Source organism: Manis pentadactyla, chromosome 15 (genome assembly GCF_030020395.1).
Source record: "Manis pentadactyla isolate mManPen7 chromosome 15, mManPen7.hap1, whole genome shotgun sequence".
Classification (NCBI taxonomy): Eukaryota; Metazoa; Chordata; class Mammalia; order Pholidota; family Manidae; genus Manis; species Manis pentadactyla.
In genome coordinates, this window is record NC_080033.1 from 19,457,152 (window position 1) to 19,481,548 (window position 24,397).

A 24,397-nucleotide genomic window follows, 5' to 3' on the forward strand; every position below is an offset into this window, starting at 1 on the left:
GTGAACATGGGTGTGCAGACACCTCTTCAATATAGTGAGTTCATTTCCTTTGGATATATGCCTAGAAGTGGGGTTGTTGGATCATACGGTATTTCTATTTTTAATTTCTTGAGGAACTTCCATACTGTTTCCATACTGACTGTACCAGTTTACATTTCCACCCAGTACTCAAAGGTTCCCTTTTCTCTACATCCTTGTCAGCATTTGTTATCACTTGTTTTTTGATAATAGTCATCCTAACAGGTATAAGATGGTATCTCATTGTGGTTTTAATTTGCATTTCCCTGATAATGATGTTGAGCACCTTTTCATGTACCTGTTGGCCACCTATATGTCTGGGATAATGTTCAAGTCCTTTGTACACTTTTTAATTAGTTAGTTTTTTTTTCACTGTTGAACAATATGAGGTCTTTGTATATTTTGGATGTTAACCCCTTATTGGATATGTAGTTTGCCAATATTTTTTCCCATTTTCTGGCTTGCCTTTTCCTTTTGTTGATGGTTTCCTTTGCTGTGCAGAAGCTTTTTAGTTTGATATTGTCCCACTTATTTGTTTTTGCTTTTATTTCCTTGGGTTTTGGTGTCAAGTCCAAAAAAATCATTGCTAAGATCAATATCAAGGAGCTTACCCCCTGTTTTCCTTCCATGAGTTTTATTCTTTCAAGTCTCTTGTTCAAGTCTTTAATCCATTTGAGTTGATTTTTGTGCATGGTATAAGATGGTGGTCCAGTTTCATTCTTTTGCTTGTGACTGTCCAGTTTTCCTAGCACCATTTATTGAAGAGACTATCCTTTCTCCATTATAAATTCTTGACTCCTTTGTTGCAAATTAATTGACAGTATGTGCATGGGTTTATTTCTGGGCTCTCTGTTCTCTCCCATTGATCTATGCATCTGTTTTTATGTAAATACCATACTCTTGATTACTATAGCTTTGTAATATAGTTTGAAATCAGGAAGTGTGATGCCTCCAACTTTATTCTTCTTTCTCAGTATTGCTTTGGCTGTTCTGGGTCTTTTGTGGTTCTATGCAAATTTTAAGATTGTTTTCTCTATTTTTGTGAAAAATACCATTGGAATTTTGATAGGGATTGCATTAAATCTATAGATGGCTTTCAATAGTGTGGATATTTTAACAATATTAATTCTTCCTACCTATGAGCACAGATTATCTTTTCATTTATTTGTGCCTCCTTCAGTTTTTTTCATCAGTGTCTTATGGTTTTCAGTGTACAGATCCTTGGTTAAATTTATTCCTAAGTATTTTATTCCTTTGATGTTATTATTGTAAACAGGAGAAATTCAAGTACCAAATGATTTCACTCATCTGTGGAGTATAACAACAAAGCAAAACTGAAGGAACAGAACAGCAGCAGACTCACAGACTCCAAGAAAGGACTATCAGTTACCAAAGGGAAGGGGATTGAGGGGCATTATGATTGGCACACATGGTGTGTGTGGGGTCACTAGGAAGACAGTGTAGCTCAGAGAAGACAAGTAGTGACTCTGTGACATCTTACTACACTGATGGACAGTGACTGCAATGGGGAGTGGGGGAGACTTGATAATGTGGGTAAGTGTAGTAACCACAATGTTTTTCATGTGAAACCTTTATAAGAGTGAATATCAATGATACCCTATTAAAAATATATAATAATAATAATAAAAGATACCAATGTCCAGGCAAAAGTAATAAAATAAATAAGCAAGGGAACTTACTCAAGGCTTGTCTTGGGTAGCTCCAAGATGAATAGATTTTTGCAGCCTCCCTCCCAGATCTTAAGGTTTATATAGAAGTCTTAAGTGGGTTCAGTCACATTTACCATCCAAATGGTCTCAACAACGCTCTACCCTCTCAAGGCTATGTCCTTGGAACAGTTCCCACTGTGGAAACAGTTGGCAGAATGTACATTCCAAAGGACGGGAGAGGGAGGGGAGCCTCCAGTTATCCATGTCCAGCCCCAGGATCAACAAGCAGTCATGTTCTTTTGATTATCTCCTCTCAGTGGTGTGTGTTCCATTCCAGGTATAGTACATTTTAACAGGTCCAGCTTGCAGCAGGACAACAGGATCCCAGTGGAGACTGAGTAGTTCCCCTGAAATAACACCCATCCTGGAAAGATGTCCCATTGCAAATTCCAGTAGATAATGCCTCTCCCAGGTATGATGGTGCTTGGTGTTCTCAGCAGCATAGCTCATTGATCCATGGTGAGAACCAGAGCAATGGCTGTTTCCTAAGACTTCCATACCTTTATGGCATTGGGTGTCTCCACAGGGGTCCCCAGTCTGACATATAGGGAAATAGGCTCTGTTGGTTAATCATTCAAATTATTAAAGCCTGGGACAGTACTTTACTCCACCCAGCCAAGGTGGTTTTACCTGTTGTGATTTAATCTGTTGTTTTAATATTCCATTATTCCTTTCCATTCACTGTGCTGTTTGCAGGTTATAGAGGAAATGGAACTTCCACTCAATGTCATGTTCTTTTTCCCAGCCTTACATAGCATGACCTTTGAAATGTGACGCCCAATCATTGTCTATTCAACAGGTATTATCTGTACATAGTATTCAGTTCCTCTTACCCTCAGTGGTGGCAGCCTTGTTTGCACTGTGACAGGGCAAAGCTTGGGTTAGGCCAGATGCAGTGTCCACCCAAACCAGTACTTGCTTCCTTATTCATTTATTTATTTAATATTAAGGTTCATACAATAAAATGCACAAATCAGTGTATAGCTTGATGAATTTTGACATGTGTATACACTCATGTAGCCATTGCCCAGACCAAGATATCAAACATTCTCACTAATTTTTCCCACTCACCTATTTTACCTATCTTCTCCCATGGCAACCACCAGTCTATTCCTTGTGTCTATGAGTCTATTTCTGTTTTGTTTGTTTATTTATTTTGTCTTTTAGAATCCACATATATGTAAAATCATTTTGTATTTGTCTTTCTCTGACTTATTTCACTTAACATAATACCTTCTAGATCCATCCATGTGGTCACAAATGGCAAGATTTCATTCTTCCTCGTGGCTGAGTAATATTCCACTGTATATATGTATGACATATTTTTTATCCATTCATCTGTCAGTGGACATTTAGGTTGCTTCCATATTTTGGGGATTGTAAGTAACGCTGCAATAAACAGAGGAGTGCATATATCTTTTCAAATCAAACCAGACCTTATTTAGAAACCTCAGTCAGAGGAAGGGGGCCAATATAAGCAATATGTCAATCTTTTACCAACTTGCTGGGTACCCTGGTAGAGGGCCTCAGACTCCTGTGGCAGTTCCCTTAGGCATTATTTAGAACACACCGGACATGCTGTTACTGCATTAACCAAGAAGCAACAATATTTCAAGGGCAATCTGGCATCCTTGGAATATGCCATTCCACTCAGGTGCTATGTTGGCTTCTCTTTCTTTGTATCCAATCTGCTGTATATACTGAAGAGTCAATTGCTAGGGTTCATACCCAAGCTAGGGCATCTGCTTCCTAATTGCCAGGTGGTGTCAGTACCCTATGAGCTGGAATGTGGGAAACAGTGAGGACTGCCTCAGGTTCTTGCAGGTGAACTCAAATGTTTTTCCACATATCCTGTCCCCAAATGGGCTTATTCATGACCATCAACCCCTCAGCTTCCAATTTTCCAAGCAATAGGGCTAATCCCTTTAGAACAGCCAAACTGTTAGCCCAAAGGGTTAACAGCCAGGGTCCATGAATGATCACCAGCTAAACCTGAGTTCAGCTCACTGACTGTGGAGGTTTGTTCCTGTTTCCAGGCATTTGTATACTGGCATCAGTGGGAATTTCCCCCACTCCCTCTTTGTGGACCTCAGGGGCCACCACAGGAATGGGGGTGGGGACATTTGGGAGATCTGCATACTCTACAGGGTCTAGTAACACCACATTTCTGAGACAGTGAACTGTTTGACAGGGTGCTCCTCTGCTGCAGATATTCATGCCTCTTAATCAGTGTGGGAGTTTGAGTCATGCAGAGGTGGGTTGATGGAACATATTTTCAACTCATCCTTTTATAGGAAGGGAAGTTCTTACCATGAGATGCTATTCCTTCATGAGAAGCTCTACCTGGAAGAAAGCTGTGTATTTTTCTAGGAGCTATTGCTCTGTGGGAGTATATTGTTTGCCCCCTTCCAGAGCTGGGACAAAACTCTAGGGGTACTTCTTCCTTCTGTTGTTTCTGTGACAGTGCCCAGTACAAAACTTCTGGAGTCATAGACACACCTAATTTAAATGACAGCCCTACATGGGTGATGCCCAGAGCTTTAATCTGTTTTATTTTTGCTTATCAAAGGCAGCTTGCTGCTCTGATCCCCAGTCCAACATATGCCCTCTCTTTACCAGGTGATATAATGGACAGAGGCTCTGTGCCAGGTTAGGAATAAAAGTCCTCCAAAAACCCCCGAGTCCCTACAAAGACTTGCATCTCTTTCATGTTCTCAGGGTTGGATAGGCTTGCATCTTATTAGTCACAGCTTGTGGGACAACCCATATATTACCTGACCAAATGACTCCCCAAAACTTTATAGTGGTGCCTGAGCCTTGAAGTTTCATTGCTTATCCTCTCCCTCACAGATGTTCCAGCAAAATATGCAGTGTCCTGCAACAGAGGCAAATCTTCACGTTAATGTTATATCATCATTGTAATGGGCCAATTTATAGATGTAGGGAAGGAGACAGGGGTTTCAGGCTGCCATTCCATAACATTGTGGGGCTGTGCATGTAACCTTGGGGAAGCACTTGAAAGGTCTACTACTGTACATCCTCTGTGAAGGAAAATTTATCTCAGTTATCAGAAACCTGTACTTGCCAGTCTTCCATGAATCTCCTTGAATATGAAGCACTTTTGCAGGAACACTTTTACAAAAGCATCAGAGTAAAACAGTAACTGTCTATAAATGACAAAAGACTCTAAAATGGCCATGGCTAAAGATATGATAAAAGTTCATTATTAGGCAATTGATAAGGCAATTTGGTTATTTCTGCAACATACATTTTAAAATTATGACTGATAACATTATACCAGGAAAAACCAGATTCTAGGAATTTCATATAAATATGCCCTACAGAAAGTTTAGCATTTCTTATTTGACAATATTTCCCATATAATTAAACATACCTAATAGGCCAAAATAATTTAATATCTCTCTTTTGTAGGGAGGAAAAAAAGATCTTTTGAGATGTTCCAAGGATGCTAAAAAAATCCAAAAGTTAGGTCATGATCAACCAGAATTCATTTTAGGATTTGATTTTTGGGAAGTTTGTTAAAAATGCCAAAAAGTTTTAAAACACTTAATTAAATAGGATCAGAAGTCACTCTGAAACAATATTTAGTTATTTAATCAAGGTGACAAAGACTTCAGAGGCAAATACAAAAAATTATATCGTTATAAAAAAACTTAGCTCTTAGTAGAGAAGACTCAGTTTTCTTAAGTAAAGACCTGACAAAGACTACATGAAGCACAGGAAATTATTTTGATAAAACATAGAATCTTTACTTTCTAGGCAAATTACTTAAAAGGTAAAAAACCTTTCATAACCCCATCAAGAACAGATCAATAATCCAAGAAAACTGTCCTTTTCGGTTTTACAGAAGTACACTATTGATATTAAAACTTATTTTTCTTTAGGCCAATCAAATAGAGATCTTTTACAAGTTAATTTTGTCAGTCCTTCCAGAGGTAAACAATAGCACATACAGGAAGACACAGAGACCCCATAGCTTTAAACTTTAGCCAGAAATTATAATAATAACTTTAGCCAGCATTATAATAATATAATTCTCATTAGTTTGCAAAACATTTGAATTCAAATGTGTCTCTGGAAGACAGAACAAGTTAAGGTTACCCATTCACATGGCTAAAGATTTTTACTAATATTTGTGGGGAAGAGTTGTAAACTTTGTGTTTGCCATTGACAAGTAATCTTATGGAGGCTATGGACTAGATTTTGGGCAAAGGAACTTCTGTGATGAACCATATTTTTAAAAAGCCTTCCCCCATCTTTTTTTTCCTCAGGCAATCTTGAAAAATCTTTGTTTGCATTTCAGAGACATGATAAGATTCATAATGTCAAGGGACAAAGAAAGAATGCAAGTTTTCTCCTAGGAGTTTTGGGATATATTGCTCTATTACCGGAAGTCTAAGGTTGTTACTGTTTAAGTTTTTCCTTTAGGGGCAGGAAGACCTGGGGCACTCTGTCCATTTCATTGTCAATCCCTACAACATCTCCTCTTTGTTTTCTTCACTTTTGCAGGGATTTTACAACTTATCATCCTAATCAGGCTTTGTCACAAGCCACATGACCTTTCTAACTTTCAGCTCTTCTTCCAGCTTTCTAATTTGAGCTTCAGTCTCTAATTGGGCCTCAGTGGCCAACTAAACTGCCAACAGTAGAGGCCAGCCCACTGTAGCAGCCTTTAACTTTTGTTCTTTGCCACAGTGCTCTATGTGAAGTTCCTCAAATAAGTGCATTAAGGCAGCCAGCATTTTTTGAGCATCCATGTATTTGCATGGTGCTCCACAAACATCTATCATATAAGCCACGTCTGCTCATGTAGATTTTGATGGCCAACTCGGGATTTTCTCTGTGGATACCTCTTCCAAGACCCATTTCTATGGTCTTCTGTCTAGCTCACTAATTGTTGGTTCACAAATTAGCCACTGTATACAGAGGGCAAGGAAAAACCAAAAAAAGAGGTAGGTGGCAGATTGGTAGGTGGCAGGTTTAATAAGCAAGGGAACTTACTTATGAGGCTTGTCTTGGATAATAAGTATATTTCTGAGTAGATTTCTGTACCTGTCCCCCAGAATCTTAAAGTTTGCATAGAGGCCTTTACTGGATTCAGTCGTGTATACCATCCAGATGGTCTCAACAACACCTATTCTCTCAGGACCATGTCCTTTGAATAGCTTTCACTGTGGGAATAGTAGGCAGAGCATACATTCCAAGGACAGGTCTATGTCCATCTCAGGGGTCATCTGGAAGTCACATCCTTTTTATTACTTCCTCCAACAGTATGTAGGAATGCAACAAATACAATTTTTATATTGATTTGCATCCTACAACATTACTGAATTTGTTGATTATTCCTAACAATTGTTTGTGGAGTCTTTAGGATTTTCTATATGTATATAAGATCATGTCATCTGCAAAAAGATACTAATTACTTCTTTTCTGGTTGGATGCCTTTTATTTCTTTTTCTTGTCTAATTGCTTTGGTTAGGGTTTCCAGTACTATGCTGATAGGAATGTTGAGAGTGGGATCTCTTGTCAGTTCCCTGATCTTAGGGGAAAAGCTTTCAGCTTTTTTAGTATTGAATATGATATGAGCTGTAGGCTTGTCAAATATGGCCTTTATTATGTTGAGGTATGTTCCTTCTATACCCAGTTTGTTAAGAGTTTTTATCATGAAAGGATATTGAGTTTTGTCAAATGCTTCTTCTGCATCTGTTGGGATGATCGTATGATTGTTAGCTTTTACTTTGTTGCTGTGGTGTATCACATTTATTATTTACTTATGTTGACTCATACTTGCACCGCAGGGATAAATCCCACGTGGTCATGGTATATCATCCTTTTAATGTACTGCTGAATTCAGTTTGCTAATATTATGTTGAGAATTTTTGTGCTTATATTCATCAAGAATATTGACCTGTACTTTCTTTTTCTTTTAGCATCCTTATCTTGCTTTGGTATCAGGGTAATGCTGTCATAGCAAAATGGGTTAGACAGTGTTCCTTCCTTTTAAAATTTTTAGAAGAGTTTGAGAAAGATGGGGGTATTAATTCTTTACATGTTTGGTAGAACTTACCAGTGAAACCTTCTGATTTTTATTTTCTTTTTTGGGAATTTTTTGATTACTGACTTAATCTCCTTATTTGTAATTGGTCCATTCAGACTTTCTATTTCTTCATTATTCAATCTGATCCAAGAATTTATACATTTCTTCTAGGTTGTCCAATTTGTCAGCAAACAGTTATTCATAGTATTCTCTTGTGATCCTTTGTGTTACCAGTTGTGATGTTTCCTCTTTCATCTCTGATTTTATTTATTTGAGTGATCTCTTTTTTTCTTAGTCTAGCTAAATGTTTGCAATTTTGTTTACCTTTTAAGAAAATAGCTCTTAGTTTCATTGATCTTTTCTATTGATTTTCTGGTCTCTCATTTATTTCTGCTCAGGTCTTTCTTATTTCTACTAATTTTGGGCTTAGTTTTTTCTTTTTTTGCCCAGTCTTTGATGTGTACAGTGTGGTTGTTTATTTGAAGTCTTTTTTTCTTAATGTAGGCATTTATCTCCCTATATACTTCCCTCTTTGAACTGCGTTTGCTGTATCCCGTCCATTTTGGTATGTTGTGTTTCCATTTTCATAGGTCTCAAGATTTTTTTCCTTTTGATTTCTTCACTGACCCATTGGTTGTTTCATGAATATTAATATGTAATGCTTTGCCTTTTGTACTGTTTTTGACTTAATGCCTATTTTGTCTGATAAAAGTATTGCTTATACCCTGCTCTTTTTGGGTTTCCATTTGCATGGAATATCTTTTTCCATCCCTTTACTTTTAGCCTTTGTATTTCCTTTAAGCTGAACTGAGTCTCTTGTAGGTAGCATATAGTTGGATCTTGGTTTATTATCCATTCAGCCACTTTATGGTTTTTGATTGGATAATTGAATACATTTACACTTGAAGTGACTATTGATAGGTAAGGACTCACTAATGCCATCTTACTAATTGTTTAGTTCCCTTGTTCCTTTCTTTCTCTCTTGCTGCCTTGCTTTATGAATTGATCATTTTCTGTGCGGGTGTGTTTTTATTCCTTTTATGTTTTATATATATGTACTATAACTTTTTGCTGTGTGGTTACCATGAGGCTTATATAAAATATCTTATACAATATCTATATCTATACAATAGTCATGTTAAGCTGATAACTTTGATCATGTATAAGAACTCTACCCTTTTATCAACTCCCTTTTATGTTTTTGATGTCACAATTTAAATATTTTTGTATTATGTGTACATTAACAAATTATTGTAGCTAGAGTCATTTTTAATACTTTTGTGCTTTAGCCATGATACTATAGTTATGTAATTAACACATCACCATTTACAGTATTGGAATATTCTGAATTTGACTATATACTTACCTTTACCAGTGTGTTTTATATTTTCATAAGTTTTCATGTTACTAATTCGCATTCTTTCATGTCAGCATGAAGAACTCATTTCAGCATTTCTTGTAAGGCAGTTCTGGTGGGGATAAACTCCCTCAGTTTTGTTTGTCTGGAAAGTCTTATCTCCTTCATTTCTGAAGGACAACTTTGCTGGGGAAAGTATTCTTGTTGACAGGTTTTTTTTCTCTGAGTACCTTGAGTTTATCATCCCATTCTCCTCTAAAGGCTCTGCTGAGAAATTCCCTTATAATTTTATGGGAGTTCCCTTGTGAGGATTTTTTTTCATACTGCTTTCAAAATTCTCTCTTGTCTTTGATGTTAGATAGTTTTATTAAAATGTAACTTGGAAAAGACCTTTTTGAGTTGAAATTTTTTGGTTGCTCATGAGTTTCATAAACTTGGATGTCAAAATCACCCCAGATTTGGAGTTCTTAGCCATTATTTCTTTAATTGTTTTCTGTGTTGCTGTGCTTTGATTCCTTTTATCTTTTGTGTATCTACTGTAAATTTTTGCTGTGTGGTTACCATGAGGCTTACATAAAGTATATAGATATAATAGTCATGTAAAGCTATTTTTTAAAGTAAGCTTACATTTATTTCTATAAGTAAGCTTTCTCCCTCTCTTCTCCTGGTACCCCAATACTGCCTGGTTTGTTTATCTAATGGTATCCTATAGTTTACATAGGACTTTTTCACTCATTTTTATTCACTCACTTTTTTCTGCTTGATCGAGCTTATTGTTGATGCTCTCTGTTGCATTTTTCATTTCATTTTTTGTATTCTTCAGCTTCAGAATTTTTGGGGGTACTTTTTTTAAGACTTCCATCTCTCTGTTAAACTTCAAGTTTTGTTTGCATGTTTTCCCCAATTTTATTGAATTGTCTTTCTGTGTTTTCTTGTAGCTCACTTAGCTTCCTTTAACAACTATATTGAATTTTTTATCAGGCAAATTTCAGACCCCGTTTTTGGGGGTATTGGTTACTGGAAAATTATTGTGTCCTTTGGTGGTGTTATGTTTCCTTGATTTTTCATGTTTCTCAAAGTCTTGCATTGCTGCCTTCACATTAGAAGCAGTCACCTCCTCCAGTCTTACTGGCTGGCTTCAGGCAAGGAATACCTTCCACCAGTCTTGTCAGGCATTCTGAGGCTTTCTCAGACTTTTTCTATGGACACATTGCTCCCTGCTGATTGTTTCCTCTTGGAGGGACTTCTTAAGATTGTTTACCTCCTCTCTATCCTGCAAAGCCAGACTGAGTACTGACAGCCTCCTGTTTTCATTCCCTAGGGCTGTGCTGATTGCTCAGGTTTGTGTGCTTTCTCCCAATCCACTGAGTCAGCTGATTATCTGCATGTACTTACCAGCCATCTTCAAAGGCTCACTCTCACAGCCTTTGGGGTTGGGCATGGGGATGAGGTCTGTGGGGCACTGGGGATGCCTGTGGGCCAGTGGGGAAGTCCACAAGCAAGGCATCCCCAGTGGTTTATGGGCAGTCTTCCTGATGTCTGCAATGCAGTTAGTCGGCTCCAAGTCCCTTTGATGCTTTCCAGGACCCTAGCTGCCGTTCTCCCAGCTGTTCCCTGCCCCCAACCTGTGCAGAACTTCTCAACATTCTTCAATGTGACCAATATTGGGGGGTTTTTGCTCTGGACTACCAGATTTCCACAAAAGCACTCTCATCCATGGGTGATTTTCAAAATCAATGTTCTTTGGGGGGAAGATGGTAAAAATTTCACCATTTGGTAACATCACTCTCTCAACATTTTCAAAGGTACAAAAAAAAAAGTCTCTTCCCCATCTTCTCCTCTAGCTATAAGGGGTGGTTTTTTTATATAACATTACTGGTTTTCTGTGTGTCCTTCCAAAGATATTTTATACATCTGCAAACAGACCCTTCTTTCTACCTGTCTACCCACCACAGCCTGCTGTTCCTGATGTACTGAATCTTACTTTATTCCATTAACAACAGTACTTGGAGATCATACTTGTTCAGTCTGATACTCTCAAGCTTTTCAAATTGTACAATACATGAATATATTCTTCTGGGCTTTTTTCCTAAGAGGAAAATATTCCAGCAAAGGCAATATACACACAGAAAACAGTACAGTTTAGTGGTTAAGGGGATAAGCACTGAAGCCAAACTGCCTGGGTTCAAATTCAGGCTCCATCACTTAGGAGTTGTATGACCTCTCTGTGTCTCAGTTTCCTCATCTGTAAAATGAAGTTAATGACACCTTCCTCACAGGGCTGTTGTATAGATTAAACGAGAGTAAATGATGTGCTACATTCTAACTGCTTGGCACAGTGCCCAGCATGTTGGAAATGCTCTCCACAGTCACTCTCAACACAGTGTCTCCTTCCTAGGCTGTGAATGCACCAAGGAAGTATTCCTTCTCACAGTTGTTTAATTGCAGTAAGAACCCTTAACATGGGATCTACTCTCTTAACAGAATTTTAGTGTACAATACTGTATTATTGTTCACTACAGGCAAAATGTACAGCAGATGTCAAGAACTTATTCATCTTGCATAGCTGAAACTTTATACCTGTTGATTAGCAATTCCCCATTTCCTCCTTCCCCCAGCCCCAGCAGTCACCATTCTACTCTCTGCTTTAGTGAGTTTGACTGTTCTAGATAGCTCATATAAGTGGAATTATGCACTATTTGTCATCCTGAGGCTTATTTCACTTGAGGCATAATGTCCTCAAGCTTCATCTATGTTATTGCATATTGCAGGATTTCCTTCTTTTCTAAGGCTGAATAATATTCCATTGTAGGGATATACCACATTCCTCTGTCAGGATGTTCATTCCTGCCTTCTGTCTGCTGGCCTCATTCGCCTCCTGCAACATCAGTTCCTTTAGGAAGCCATCCTCTAGGCCCCAGGCTGGTGAATCACCTCTTCTGGGCTCACATTCACCTTTGTGTTCCCCATTTTGGCCTTGATCACTTTGGCCTGTGCTTCCTCTCTCGATGTCTTATCACTTTAGCATCTTCATGACCATGCTGAGCTGTCACACTCTGGTGAATGTCTGTCTCCCCCATACTCCTTTGACCCTTCAAGGGCAGGAACAGAGCTTCTTGAAAACTGCTGTGTTCCTCACATGGTGCTGCATGACGAGGCTGGACACATATTTGCACAGTGCCCTTAATGCTTAATTCAGGCCTGATCATATATTGGTGCTTGATAAATCTGAGAAAAAAATAAGACCTTTTGGCTGCCCCACCTGAGCACTTTCCTCCTTGCTCTGCGTCCTCACACCACCTGACTTCTCTCTTTCCCCTCCCTTTCCTCCTCTCCTTATATCCCACAATGCACACTGGTCCCACCCAGCTCTGAAGCCTCCCTTTCTTGGGCATGATCTATAGCTCTCTCACCTCTACCCATGAATTCAGGCCCTCCATTGCTCAGCTGACCCAAAGGAGCCCCTGAGATTTCTGCATTTACTTATTACCCTAGTACCCGAACTTCAGGTTTCAACATGTTGCTAAGTCTGCACAACTCTGTGCTGCCACTGATGACATTTTTCTATACAATGTTTGCCAAAGTGAATTCATATGGAAACTTTAACCTATGAAGAGTTTTTGCAAAAAATGAATGAGCTAGAGCCACATCTATGATGAATAAAACTCAAATGCATAGTTTGAAGTGCAAAAAATCAATTGCATGAGGATATGTACCATAAGACACAACTTACATAAAGCTTGCCAAAACTATTCTATACACTGTTGATGAATATATACATATACGGTAAAAATATGAAAGCATGAATTGGAATGAAAACCCAAAAGGTTAACAAATATTTGAAATGATTCTCAAAATCATTGATAATAGAAGTGAGAATTGCAATAATGGCTGGTGTCCCTTTACACTGAATTATCCCATTAAAAACTAGAAAGCTGGGTGATGCCAAGGGTGGGTGGTGATGAGAGAATGCAAGAACCCTCATGAACTCTTGGTTGGAGTGTGAAGGGAAGGGACAACCATTGTGGAAAGCAACCTGACACATACAGGTCCATGACCCAGCAATTCTACTCCCTACGAAAGAGACAAGCGCCGAGGGGCCACGCATGAGGGCGCTCACCACAGCATTATTTATAGTGGTAGTAGTGCCCTCCCCTGGGGAAGAGAGAGTGGGTTGCAGGATGCAGGCCAGCGATGTCCCAAGCAACCCTCAGAAGCCGTGGACACAATGTGCCCAGAGTAACGTGGATGGATCTTAAAATCACAGTCCTAATCAAGGAAATGAACATGATAAGCTTATTTAACACATTCATGGGTATGTAAATTAGAAAATAAACCAAGGAAACAAAGGCACCTATTTTATAAGAACACAACCAATGAAAAATATAAATACACACATATTAGAATGTTGGCCAGTAGAGGGCACTGAAGGAGACTGGGATGTGGGGAGCTGAGGAAATACATTTAAAACAAGAGGTGTCTTATGGGGAATAATAATAAACTCTAAACTGAGGGTGTGGGATTAGCTCAACCCATGACACCTGAAATCTGAAAAAGAAAGCAGGGGAAGAGGTGAGGAAGAGGATGAGTCCCAAATTCAGTAGTGAAGTTATCTTTGGGATGAGGTCAGGTGGCTTCAAGTGCCATCTGCTATGAATGCTCCTTTAAAAAATCTGCCCCTAAGAAAAATCCTTAGGCTTCACAGTGCTGAGTGGTAAGAATATAGGTGTTACATTAGCCTCTACATTTTCTTGTATACTTGAAATATCTTATGATAAAAATTTTTGAGAAAACTTCCCTTTCACTACTGACCACAGAAAACAAAACATCCTGTATTAAAAATAACTATAATGAAAATGCTGCTAAATTCTGGTCAGACACTGAGGCCTGTTGAGGCCTGCTGTAAGCAAGTTTGGAGGGGTGTTTAACACCCAGTAGCAACAAACTACGGAGACTTTCTGCATGGCACCAACAGGATTAGAAGTGGATCGTTTTCGCCTCATAGGAGTTTGATATCATTTCATGTCCATAGCCTGAAATCTTGTGTGCCCGCTTCAACGACTTCAACCATTTCAACACACTGCACATGTTTCTTTGAAAGGATTTATTCTCTTTAGAAGGCATTGTAATTATATATATATATGTACAGAAGAGTGCACTTATTATGTGTACTTCTTGATGAATGTTCATAATCTGAACACCCCTCCAGTCACAGTGCCCACAAGGGTAACCACTCCTCTGAATTTATCACCCTAGACTGGCTCTGCCTGTTCTAGAATTTCATATCTAGAATCACATAGCTGTGGCCTTTTTCATTTAACATAATGCTTTTGAGATCCATTCCCGTAGTTGCGTGTGTCAGTTGTCTGTTGCCTTGTACTGCTGAATAGTATCCACTGTGGGCATGTACTGTAATGGGCGTACCATTCTACTATCAAGGGGCATTTGGGTGGTTCCCAGTCTGGGGCTTTTATGAATACATTTCACAGCATTCAGTGGACAGAAGTCGGGGGAATTCCCAGCGACAAATGGCTGGATCATAGGGTAGGCACATGCCATCCTTAGAAGATCTTGGCATTGTGGTTTTTTAAAGGAAGTAATTAGCACTTCAAATTTTGTTGTTTAAAGACTGGCTTATATAACAGTAAGAGAGAAAATTCCAGTTTGAAAATTCAAAGTACACAGCTTCATGTTTCAAAACAAAATGGATCCCTTTTATGCTGGTGACATATTAATGCCCCATGGATGATAACTTTTTGCTTTTACTAGACCTTTTATATAACTTCCAACTACTAATAGTCACCAACTGTTTAAAAATAAAAATATTTCCTGTTATCAGCACAGACCTATTATTTTGCAAGTTTTAGCTAAAACTTATAAAATGTACTTGACAGCGTACGTTTTATTTAAACTCTCTCATCAGTCTTTAATATAAGTGGAAATCAACAGAGAAAAACTTTAAATGTTAAACGGACTGACTAAAGACCAAGTTATCCATTTTAATTGGAAAACATCCGTATATCTTATTGCCAAGCCAGTGCCTGGACATTGGGATTTTAAGTTCCATTTGTCCATTTCGCATGCACTGGAGGACCTACAGCTCAGAGAGAAAACGCAATAAATGCTCTGGTCCTCGGGGTTAAGATGTTCTGGGGCATGGCCGCGGGCCCCGAGGCACCATGTTCTCATGCAGAATCAGCCTCGTGCCCCTAGGGGGCGACATAGGCAGACCCGTGGGCCTCTCAGAGCGCTGCGGGCGAGACAAGGCCACTTGCGGCACTTAGGCGCTGGAGCGGGGGAAGACGACCTCTGCAGACATCCCCGCACTCGGTTCCCACTGCCGCCTAGGAAAGTGGTTTGATGATACCCAGTCTGCAAAAGGTCACATGCACACCCCAAGTCCTGAGGCCCAGAGGAGGCAGAACCGGGCTATGAAATCACATCTTTCTCAGCCTGAGGACATTTCCACCCAGGGCTCCCCACCCGGGATGCTGCTTTGTCCTTGCGGGTGGGGGCGGGCGGGTACCTTTCTCCCACCAAGCCTATCCAGTGTGGCCCGCCCCTTTTCTAGCACACTTCTCTTCCCCCTCGTTGTACACTCAGCTGGAACTCCCCTTACACACCCATCTCATGCCTGCTGATACAATCAGCCTTCTGAGCTGCCCCCCAGCTCCTCTCCACCTCCTCGCCTTGGTCCAGCCCTGTCCTCTCCCTCCAGGGTTCCTGCCTGGGCCTCTGCCTAGGCTCCCAGCCTCGGAGAAGTGGAGCTTCCAGCAGAGGAGGCAGTTCTGGGGTTTAGGATGTACATGCCATCTGGCTTGGGTCTCTCTCCTGCTCCCAGGAAAGCCCACGTCCTAGGGAGAGACTTCAGGTGGTTCCCTCGCCCTCCCAACCCCAGCAGCCTGGGAACCAGAGGGCACATCACACTGCCCATTGGTCAGACATGAGCCCGATCTGGAATTTCAGGTCTATAAATCACCTGGGTTGTGGGGTGCTCATAAAGCTGCTCTCCATGTCAGTCTGCCTGCTTGACCTCTTGTCCCCTCCCCACTTCCTGGGAGACTGGCCCAAGGAGGGACCTGGGCATATAAAGGGAGCTTTTGTGGGAGGGGCTGGCCAGAGGCCTTGGGCAGAGAAGGTGAGTTGGGGACCTGGATGGGCGGGAGGAGCTGGGGAGGTCCGAGGGGCAGGGAGATCCAGTGCCAAGTGCTGCAGTGACTGCCCTGTCTGAGCCAGTTTCCTCTTCTGTAAAATGGGCTCCCACCGAGGAGGGGTCGCTGGGCACATTCAGAACCAGCCAGGTCCCCAAGTGAGCTGGGAGCAGCTGGGGTATACAGTAGGAGTTGGGGGTCTGGCTGGGCTCTCACTCACCTCCTGGCCTCTGCCTGGCCTCACCCCTGCTCATGTGTCCCTGGCAGGACTATGGCTTCTGCAGCAGCAGAGGCAGAGAAGGGGTCTTCAGTGGTGGTGGGACTGCTGGTCGTAGGCAACGTCATTATTCTGGTGAGACATATCCCAGTGCTGGGGGCCGACTGGGTGGGTGGGGAGGAAGGGATGACCTGGGCCTGGGGGTGGGTGCTGAGGGCCCAGGACTCCCTGGATGGCCAGTGCTGCAGGCTCTCAAGTCAGAGCAGCCTGGATTCGAATCCTAGTGCTGCCTCTCCCAGCTGTGTGACCTTGAGCAAGTGACTTTACTCCTTTGTGCCTCTTTCCCCATGTATAGGCCACATGCTCATTGTGGGGATTGTTGTGTGGATTAATCCATGTATGGCCCTCAGCTTAGAAAAGGTGACTGCCAAATACTAGGTATCACCATTAACATGATTATGGACATGAAGTGCCTGGTTGGTGCACAGGAGGCTCAAAGTAATGAATAATAACAGTGTCTCTTAATTACTATTTAATGTTTTTTTAAAAATATGTGATACCTGTACATGGCCCTGGAGCCAAAGGGCCTGGGTTCAAATCCCAGCACTGCCACTTTCTATCATGGGACCTGTGGCCAGTGACGTGACCTCCCTGGATTAATGCACTTAGAGCAGAATTTGGCCCATGTGGTTACTATTCGTATTGGCCATAAGCCCAGCAGCACACAGCCATTGCTAACAAGGATGAGTATCACACAGCAGTTACAGGGCCGGTGCCTGGCATACACAGTGAGCACTCAGTGAGGGGTGGTTTGATTGTGGCCAAGGTAGCCCCTGAGAAGTCTTTCTCTCTCTTTGATCCCCATCCCTCACCCCGTAAGTAAGAGATTTTTCATTCTCCCATTTCTTTAAGCGAATACAAGCAAAGGGGAACATGTTTACCTATTTTCTCCCCTTACCTGTACAAATGCAGCTCATTCCGCATCCTGCCCCATGCCTCCCACTTCTTTCCTGCTCGCACAGTCTGTAGGCCGCACCGCATGAGTCCTCAGAGAGCCCCCCTGCCCTTTTCCACTGTGGTGCTGCGGGGAGTTACCTCGTGGGTTTGTGATTTTCCTGCGTGTAGGATTGATTTTTGCAAGTGGAATTGCTGAACGAAGTGTTGACGCGTTTGTAATCGTCCTGCCTGCAGCCAGATCCCTGCCCAGGGAGTAACACCGCTGCTTGGGGGGCGCGCTGGCTGAGTGCTCCCCCTTTGCATGTGGCGTTTCCTTGCATCCTTGAAGCAACGGGAGGCTGAGGTGTGGGTGGGGGGCAGGAGTCTGGCTGGCCTCCCTTCCCTCCTGGCCTCTGCCCAGCCTCATAATGCTCATGGATGTCTTTGCCACTCTTATTATGTGCCCACTTTGCCAAAAGGGCAGCGAAGGCTCAGACTGGGGAAGGAACTTGCTCATGGCAACTCATGCAGCCAGGGCTGCCCCCCTGAGCAGGCCTTTCTGCCCGGCCACCTGGCCAGCTGTCAGGCCTGGCCCTGTTTGCTGAGACGGTATGGGTGACAGCCGACCAGTACCGCGTGTACCCACTGATGGGCGTCTCAGGCAAGGACGACGTCTTCGCTGGTGCCTGGATTGCCATCTTCTGCGGCTTCTCCTTCTTCGTGGTGGCCAGCCTTGGTGTGGGTGCCGCGCTCTGCCGCCACCGGTCCATGACCCTCACGGTGAGGCCCCAGGGGCAGGGGGTGGGGACGGGCGGGTACGAAGATCATCATCACACAGTCGCCATAACAACCATCACCGCAGTCATTTCATTTCATCATCCTGTAACCCAATAACCTAGGCTAGGCTATTGCCTCATCCTACAAAGAAAACTGGGGCACAGGGGAGGAGGAAGGGAAGGAAGCCCTGCCCAGCAGGATGGCTCTTGAGTAGCAGGACTGGGATCTGAACCTCCACTGGCTGGTCTTCAGCATGTGCTGGTAGGCTCTGTCGATAACAGTGACAGTAATAATAATAGCACAGCTGCCATTTAAGTGTGATGCCACTCACTACATCCTAAATGCTTTATGTAGATTAGTTTATTTACTCCTCACAACCCACCATGAGAAACCACCACCACCACCACCACTGTCATCGTCATGGTGAGCCCATTTGACAGAGTTGAAACTGAGGCTCAGAGAAGTGAAGTCACTTATTCAGGGCCGCACAGCAAGTGACAGCCAGAATTTGAACGTGAGCAGTTCAGCACTTGAACCCCTGCTCTTAACCTGCCACCAACAATAATTGAGACAATAGTATCCCGCAGCCCCCTAGGGCCTCTCCTATGCATGCCGCTAGCCTAAGCTGTTAGAAAATGACCTCCCTCAATGCTCCCAAAGCCCTCTATGCATTAGAAGTTAGCACTTCTTTACCCACTTACCAGATAAGGAAACTGAGGTTCAAAGAGGCCAAGAGCCCAGGTGACAAGGAGAGCAGGGTTTCCATACCAGCCCCACTGACAACGCTGTGCTTCCTCTACAGATGAGGGCCTTTTAGATTCCCAGGAGCAGCTATTTATTCAATCAACAATCATTTATTGAGCAATTACCATGTAGCAAACCCTATGCTAGGCCCTGGGGCTATCTAGTGAGCAAAGCATAAAAGCCCTTGCCCTGGGTAGGGGATGCTCCGCTGGGGGAATGGTAACCAGGGAAAGAGCCTCTGGAGCTGGGGGAGGGGAAGCCTCACAGCCAGAGAAAGCAAAGGCGTGCAGGTGGTGAGGGGGTGAGCGTGTGTGTACCTGCAGGAAGAGCTTCCAGCAGAAGGGAACAGCAAGAGCAAAGGCTCTCAAGCCAGAGGGGACCAGGTGTCCAGTGTGGCTGGGCCAAGTGGGGGTTGGAGGCGAGTGAGCAGAAATGAGGGAGAAATGAGAGTGGGCATGGAGGATGAGGGGAGAAGGGGAAGGTGGCTCTTTGGGCCATGGTAAGGACTTCCGGCTTTACCTGGAGTTAAGACAGGGCCATAGAAAGGCTCTTTTCCTTTTCTTTCCTTCTTTTTGTCTTGCTTTCCTGCATTTAATTCTCTGGCATAACAATTTAACCAAGGCCCTAAAAGTTCACCCAAATAGTTAACAACAACAACAAAAGTTTGTGTCTGTCTTCCCTATTAGTTTGTCATGAACTAAGACACAGGATTTTTTAAAATTATTATGGGACATTTCAAACATAGAGTAGAATGAATGGTATGACAAACCATGTGTACTATCACCTGGTTTCAACCACAGCAACCTTTGGCCAACCTTCTCCGCCACTCCACCCCCTCTGCCTGCCCACATTTTTCTTCCCAGGGGTATTCAAAGCACATTCCAGACATCAGGTCGTTCACCTGTAGATGCTTGAGTGCACATTTCTCCCAGTGATAAGAACATTGCTTTAAGGCGGCCGGGCGCGCTGTGCCGCCTCATCTCATGTCTCAGCAACGACTTTGGGATTTCCACACTCTGCTTGGGGGCTGAATGTGAGAGGTGAGGATAGCTGAGGATTCAGGTGAGACAGTGAGGACAGAAAAATAATTTTCATCAAACACCGAAGAGCTTTTCTGTTTTTTTGCACAAGAAATTTACAGACCCACAAAATTTCACCCTAGTTCCTCCCTATCTATTTTCCAATATCTGGTCTGTGTTCAAACATCCCTGGTTGTCTTGAGAATGTCTATTTTTTTTCTTTTGATAGTAGACATTAATTAAGTTGCATCTAAGCCATTCAGGAAATACTTTACATATTTTCTTTTTTCATTTTCCCCTAACATCTTACTATAAAAAATATCAAACATACAGAAAAGGTGAAAGACTTGAACTGCAAATAGCTGTATACCCACCATGGAGATGCTGCCATTCACGTTGTCCTACATTTTTTCCTTTAAATTACAGTTCTATGCATTGATCCATCTCTTGAGGGGGTGTGACATCACAAGCCTTGCCCTGACTGTGCTGTCCCTCTGTCCCTCTCCCCATCTCTCCCCAGTACCTGGTGCTCATGCTTACGGTCTACATCTTTGAGTGTGCCTCCTGCATCACGTCCTACACCCACCGGGACTATGTAAGCTGGGAAGAGGCCAGGGGAGGGACACAACTTCTGTGGGGGTGGTCGGCCTCTCTCCCCACCCAGCCCCACTGGACCCTGTTCTTCCTGACCCTCCACAGATGGTGTCCAACCCATCCCTAATCACCAAGCAGATGCTGACCTTCTACAGTGCAAACACGGACCAGGGTCAGGAACTGACCCGCCTCTGGGACCGCATCATGATTGAGGTGGACGAGGGAGGGTGGAGAGGGCTGGAGGGCCTGGGGCTCTGCCCACAGATGTAGCTAGGGCTCCCCTTATGCCCGCTGGCAGGTGATATCCACTCACATGGTTCCTGTGAGGCTGGGGCTCTGCTCATGGTCATTTTCCAGTTGTGTAAACAGGCCCCAAAAAGGGAAGGTCCCTTGCCCATGACCTTGTGTAAGTGGCAGAGCTGGGATCCAAACAAGGTGGCCGAGATCTAGAGCCCCTGCTCTTAACCATCATACATGCTTTCTTCCTCTTTTTTTTTTTCCTTGTTTGAAAGTCGACTTTCTTTTCTTTTTTATTAAGGTATCATTGATATATATTAGTATGAAATTTTCATATGAGAAACAATGTCATCACTACATTCACCCATATTACTGAGTCCCCTCCACCCCATGGCAGTCACCGTCCCTCAGTGTGGTAAGATGCCACAGAGTCACCACTTGTCCCCTCTGTGCTACACTGTCTTCCCCATGATCCCCACACACCAACACATGCTTTCTTAATAATAATAACAATAAACAGTGAGCACTTAAACAACCAAAGTGGGCACTAACTTTGTTTAGCATCATTTCAAGCACTTTTCAAGCTGATTTAATCCTCACAACTGCCCATAAGAGAGCTTTTTAACAATGAGAAAACCAAGGCAAGAGGTTGACTGGCTTGCACAAGGCCACACAGCTGGTAAGTCATAGATCCAGAGGGACTCAGACCCAGGCCACCAGCTTCCAGAAGCTGCATTCTAATTAAGCCCAATGTGATATGGCAGCACAAGAGGAGAATACTGAGGACCAAGGGAAACTGAGGTCGCAATTTGGCCCAAATTATATAGTTAGCTAGGAATGGAACCCACGTTTGAAGGAGCCTGTATTTTCATAATTCAGGCGCCACAAATTAAACACCCACAGAGGCCAGGAGAAGCCAGAAACCTGACTTTTATCTCATGTTTTGTCAACAGCTAAATGAAAAGAATTTAAAAATAGATCATGAGTGTGGGTTGGACCCAAATCCCCCATGAGCCTTGGTGCTGGGACAAAGTGCTTACACACCCAGACACTGCCCGCCCCCAATGGTGGGGCCTGGGGCGCAGGGAGCAGGGGCCCAGCTGCGGCCCTGCCAGCCTTGCCCGTCCTCACTGTACGACCTCTGGCCGCTGGCTCTCCTCCGCTGACCCCTGCCCTCCTCTCTAGCAAGAGTGCTGCGGCACATCTGGTCCCATGGACTGGGTGAACTTCACGTCCATCTTCCGGACCGCCACGCCGGAGGTGGTGTTTCCCTGGCCCCCACTGTGCTGTCGGCGAACTGGCAACTTCATCCCCCTCAATGAGGAAGGCTGCCGCCTGGGCCACATGGATTACCTGTTCACCAAGGTGTGTCCCTCCTCGCTGACGCTCAGTGTGTCTGTCTGGCCCTCTCTGGTTCTGCTCTCTCTTCCTCCGTCCCTCTGTCTGTCAGTTCCTCCTCCTCCCTTTTTTTTCCTTTTCCTCTTTATCCCACCTCTCTCTGGTTTTCTCAACTCTCCCTCCATCTGTCCATCCCTCCCTCTCAAGTCAGGGGGATGCGCACCGGGTTTGGTGCAGACCTGACTCCTGCAACTTCCCTCAGGCTGTCAGGGACAGAGAGCAGTAGTCATAGAAACAGCACAACACCAGTAACAACCAACATTTATGGAGCCTTTGCTTTGTGCCTGGCATTCTTCTAAGTGCTTTAAGTTTTTATCTTGCTTCAGTCACACCACAGCCTCATGAGGTAAAGAGTATAATTAACCCATTTTATGATGATGAACCAAGAGTTCACTTGCTAGAGAGGGATGGAGCCAGGATTTGATTCCAGGTAGTCAGGCCCCAACCAGGTGCTTTAACTATTGCAAGGTGAGTGCAGAGGCCGAGAGAAATCAGAGGAAGTGAGACTGAGAGGAGAATCAGTCCCAGTGGTCTCCCTGTCTGCTTTTAGAGGGCAGTGCTGTCAAGATCACTACTTCACAGATGGGAAAACTGAGGCTCAGAGGGTCAGAATCATACCTCAGCCCCACAGTCAACAAATGGCTCATGGGCCAGTTCAGCCCTGCCTGACTGCAGGACGCAGGCCTTGAACCTTTGTTCTCAGCTGCCTCCAAGTGGGGGAAGGAGTCTCCATGATCGGGACTCGTGGGGTGCTCTCGGTCTCATCTCTACATGAGGAGGCATCGGATTTGGACTAATCCTAAAGGTGTATTTCAAATCCTTTGAAGTTGTGAGCCCCATGGGAAACCAGCTCTAAACAAAAGTGCCCCCAGGCGATCACAGCCACCATCGGGGCGGCACCCACCTAGTGCAAGGCTGGCGCAACACGGCATCCCCGCTCCCCAAGACCACCGCCGCAATCCCGCTGCACAGGTGGGGAGGCCAAGGCCTGAGGAAGGAAGTGACTTTCCCAGGGTGCACAGGGTCTCTCCCCTCAGCGGCCAGCCCCCCAGACATCTTCTCAGACCTCCATCTCCCCCTGCCCAGGGCTGCTTTGAGCACATTGGCCACGCCATCGACAGCTACACGTGGGGCATCTCGTGGTTTGGGTTTGCCATCCTCATGTGGACGGTGAGAGGCGGGGAGCCTGTGGGCGGGTGGGGTGTGGGTGTGGGGCCGGGGCACTCTCACCTGACCTCCTGCCCGTCCAGCTCCCTGTGATGCTGATTGCCATGTATTTCTACACCACGTTGTGAGAAACCAGAAGGGAAGGCCACGTGCAAACTTCAGCCTCCTCCCCCTGCTCCTGCTTTCCTCTGGCTGAGGCCTGGACGGCCACCTCCCTCCCTCCTTCCCCATTCTGAGCCCTGCTGGGACTTGGGGGTGCCCTAAACCTCCTGGACAGGTGTGCATGGACCCTTAGCCCTTGGCCTCATTTCACTTGGCTGATTCCTGGCCCATCTTTCAGCATCAAATCAAAGTCCTGTCCTCAAGGGACCCCTCCCTGACCCCGCCACCCCAACCACCAATGCCTTTATTGTAGCTGCCTGAGCTCCCTCAGGGCAGGTGTTGCTGTTATTGCTGAATAGTTTGCGGTTGTTTAAGCTCTGATAGACTGGGATTGCTGTGCGGGGAGGGACGAGTTCTGTCCTGGCCACTTTATTGTCCCGAGCATCATCCAGCACAGGGCTGAGTGTGGAAATTCAATAAATCCTGGTTGAATGAATTAATCTGTTTTTTTCTGGGGCAGAGGTGAATAACACAAGAACTCTTCCAATCCAAGTGGAAGAAACCTAGATGGCACTGACTGAAACATGACACAGAATTTAGTGGGTCATGTAACTGAATCCATAGGACTGACTTCAGGCATGTCTGAAGCCAGGGGCTGTAGGTTTCCAGAAAGCCTGCTTCCCTCTCAGACAGGATTTCTCTGGCAACACCAGACTTACATCATTTTAGCTAAGCAATGCGGCAGCAAGAAGGGCCTCTCTCCCAACAGCTCTGGCCAAGGTCAGGGATTCAATCTCACTGTTTTGGTTTAGGGTCTAGGCCCATTCATTATGGGTGAAAGGAGGCCACCTGAGTGAATGTTCCTGCTAAGGATGCAACCAGTGGTAGTGCT

General features: G+C 43.9%; 1 protein-coding gene across 1 annotated transcript; it reads left to right on the forward strand.

Moving 5' to 3' along the window:
• The first annotated feature begins 1,306 nt into the window (after positions 1–1,306).
• UPK1A (uroplakin 1A) lies at positions 1,307–24,001 on the forward strand. Its single transcript, XM_036929075.2, has 8 exons — positions 1,307–2,160; positions 16,582–16,666; positions 18,047–18,247; positions 20,528–20,602; positions 20,707–20,814; positions 22,024–22,203; positions 23,323–23,406; positions 23,487–24,001. Exons 2-8 carry the CDS (start codon positions 16,586–16,588, stop codon positions 23,529–23,531), a joined length of 774 nt encoding a protein of 257 aa, XP_036784970.2. The 5' UTR covers positions 1,307–2,160; positions 16,582–16,585; the 3' UTR covers positions 23,532–24,001.
• The last annotated feature ends 396 nt before the right edge of the window (positions 24,002–24,397 follow it).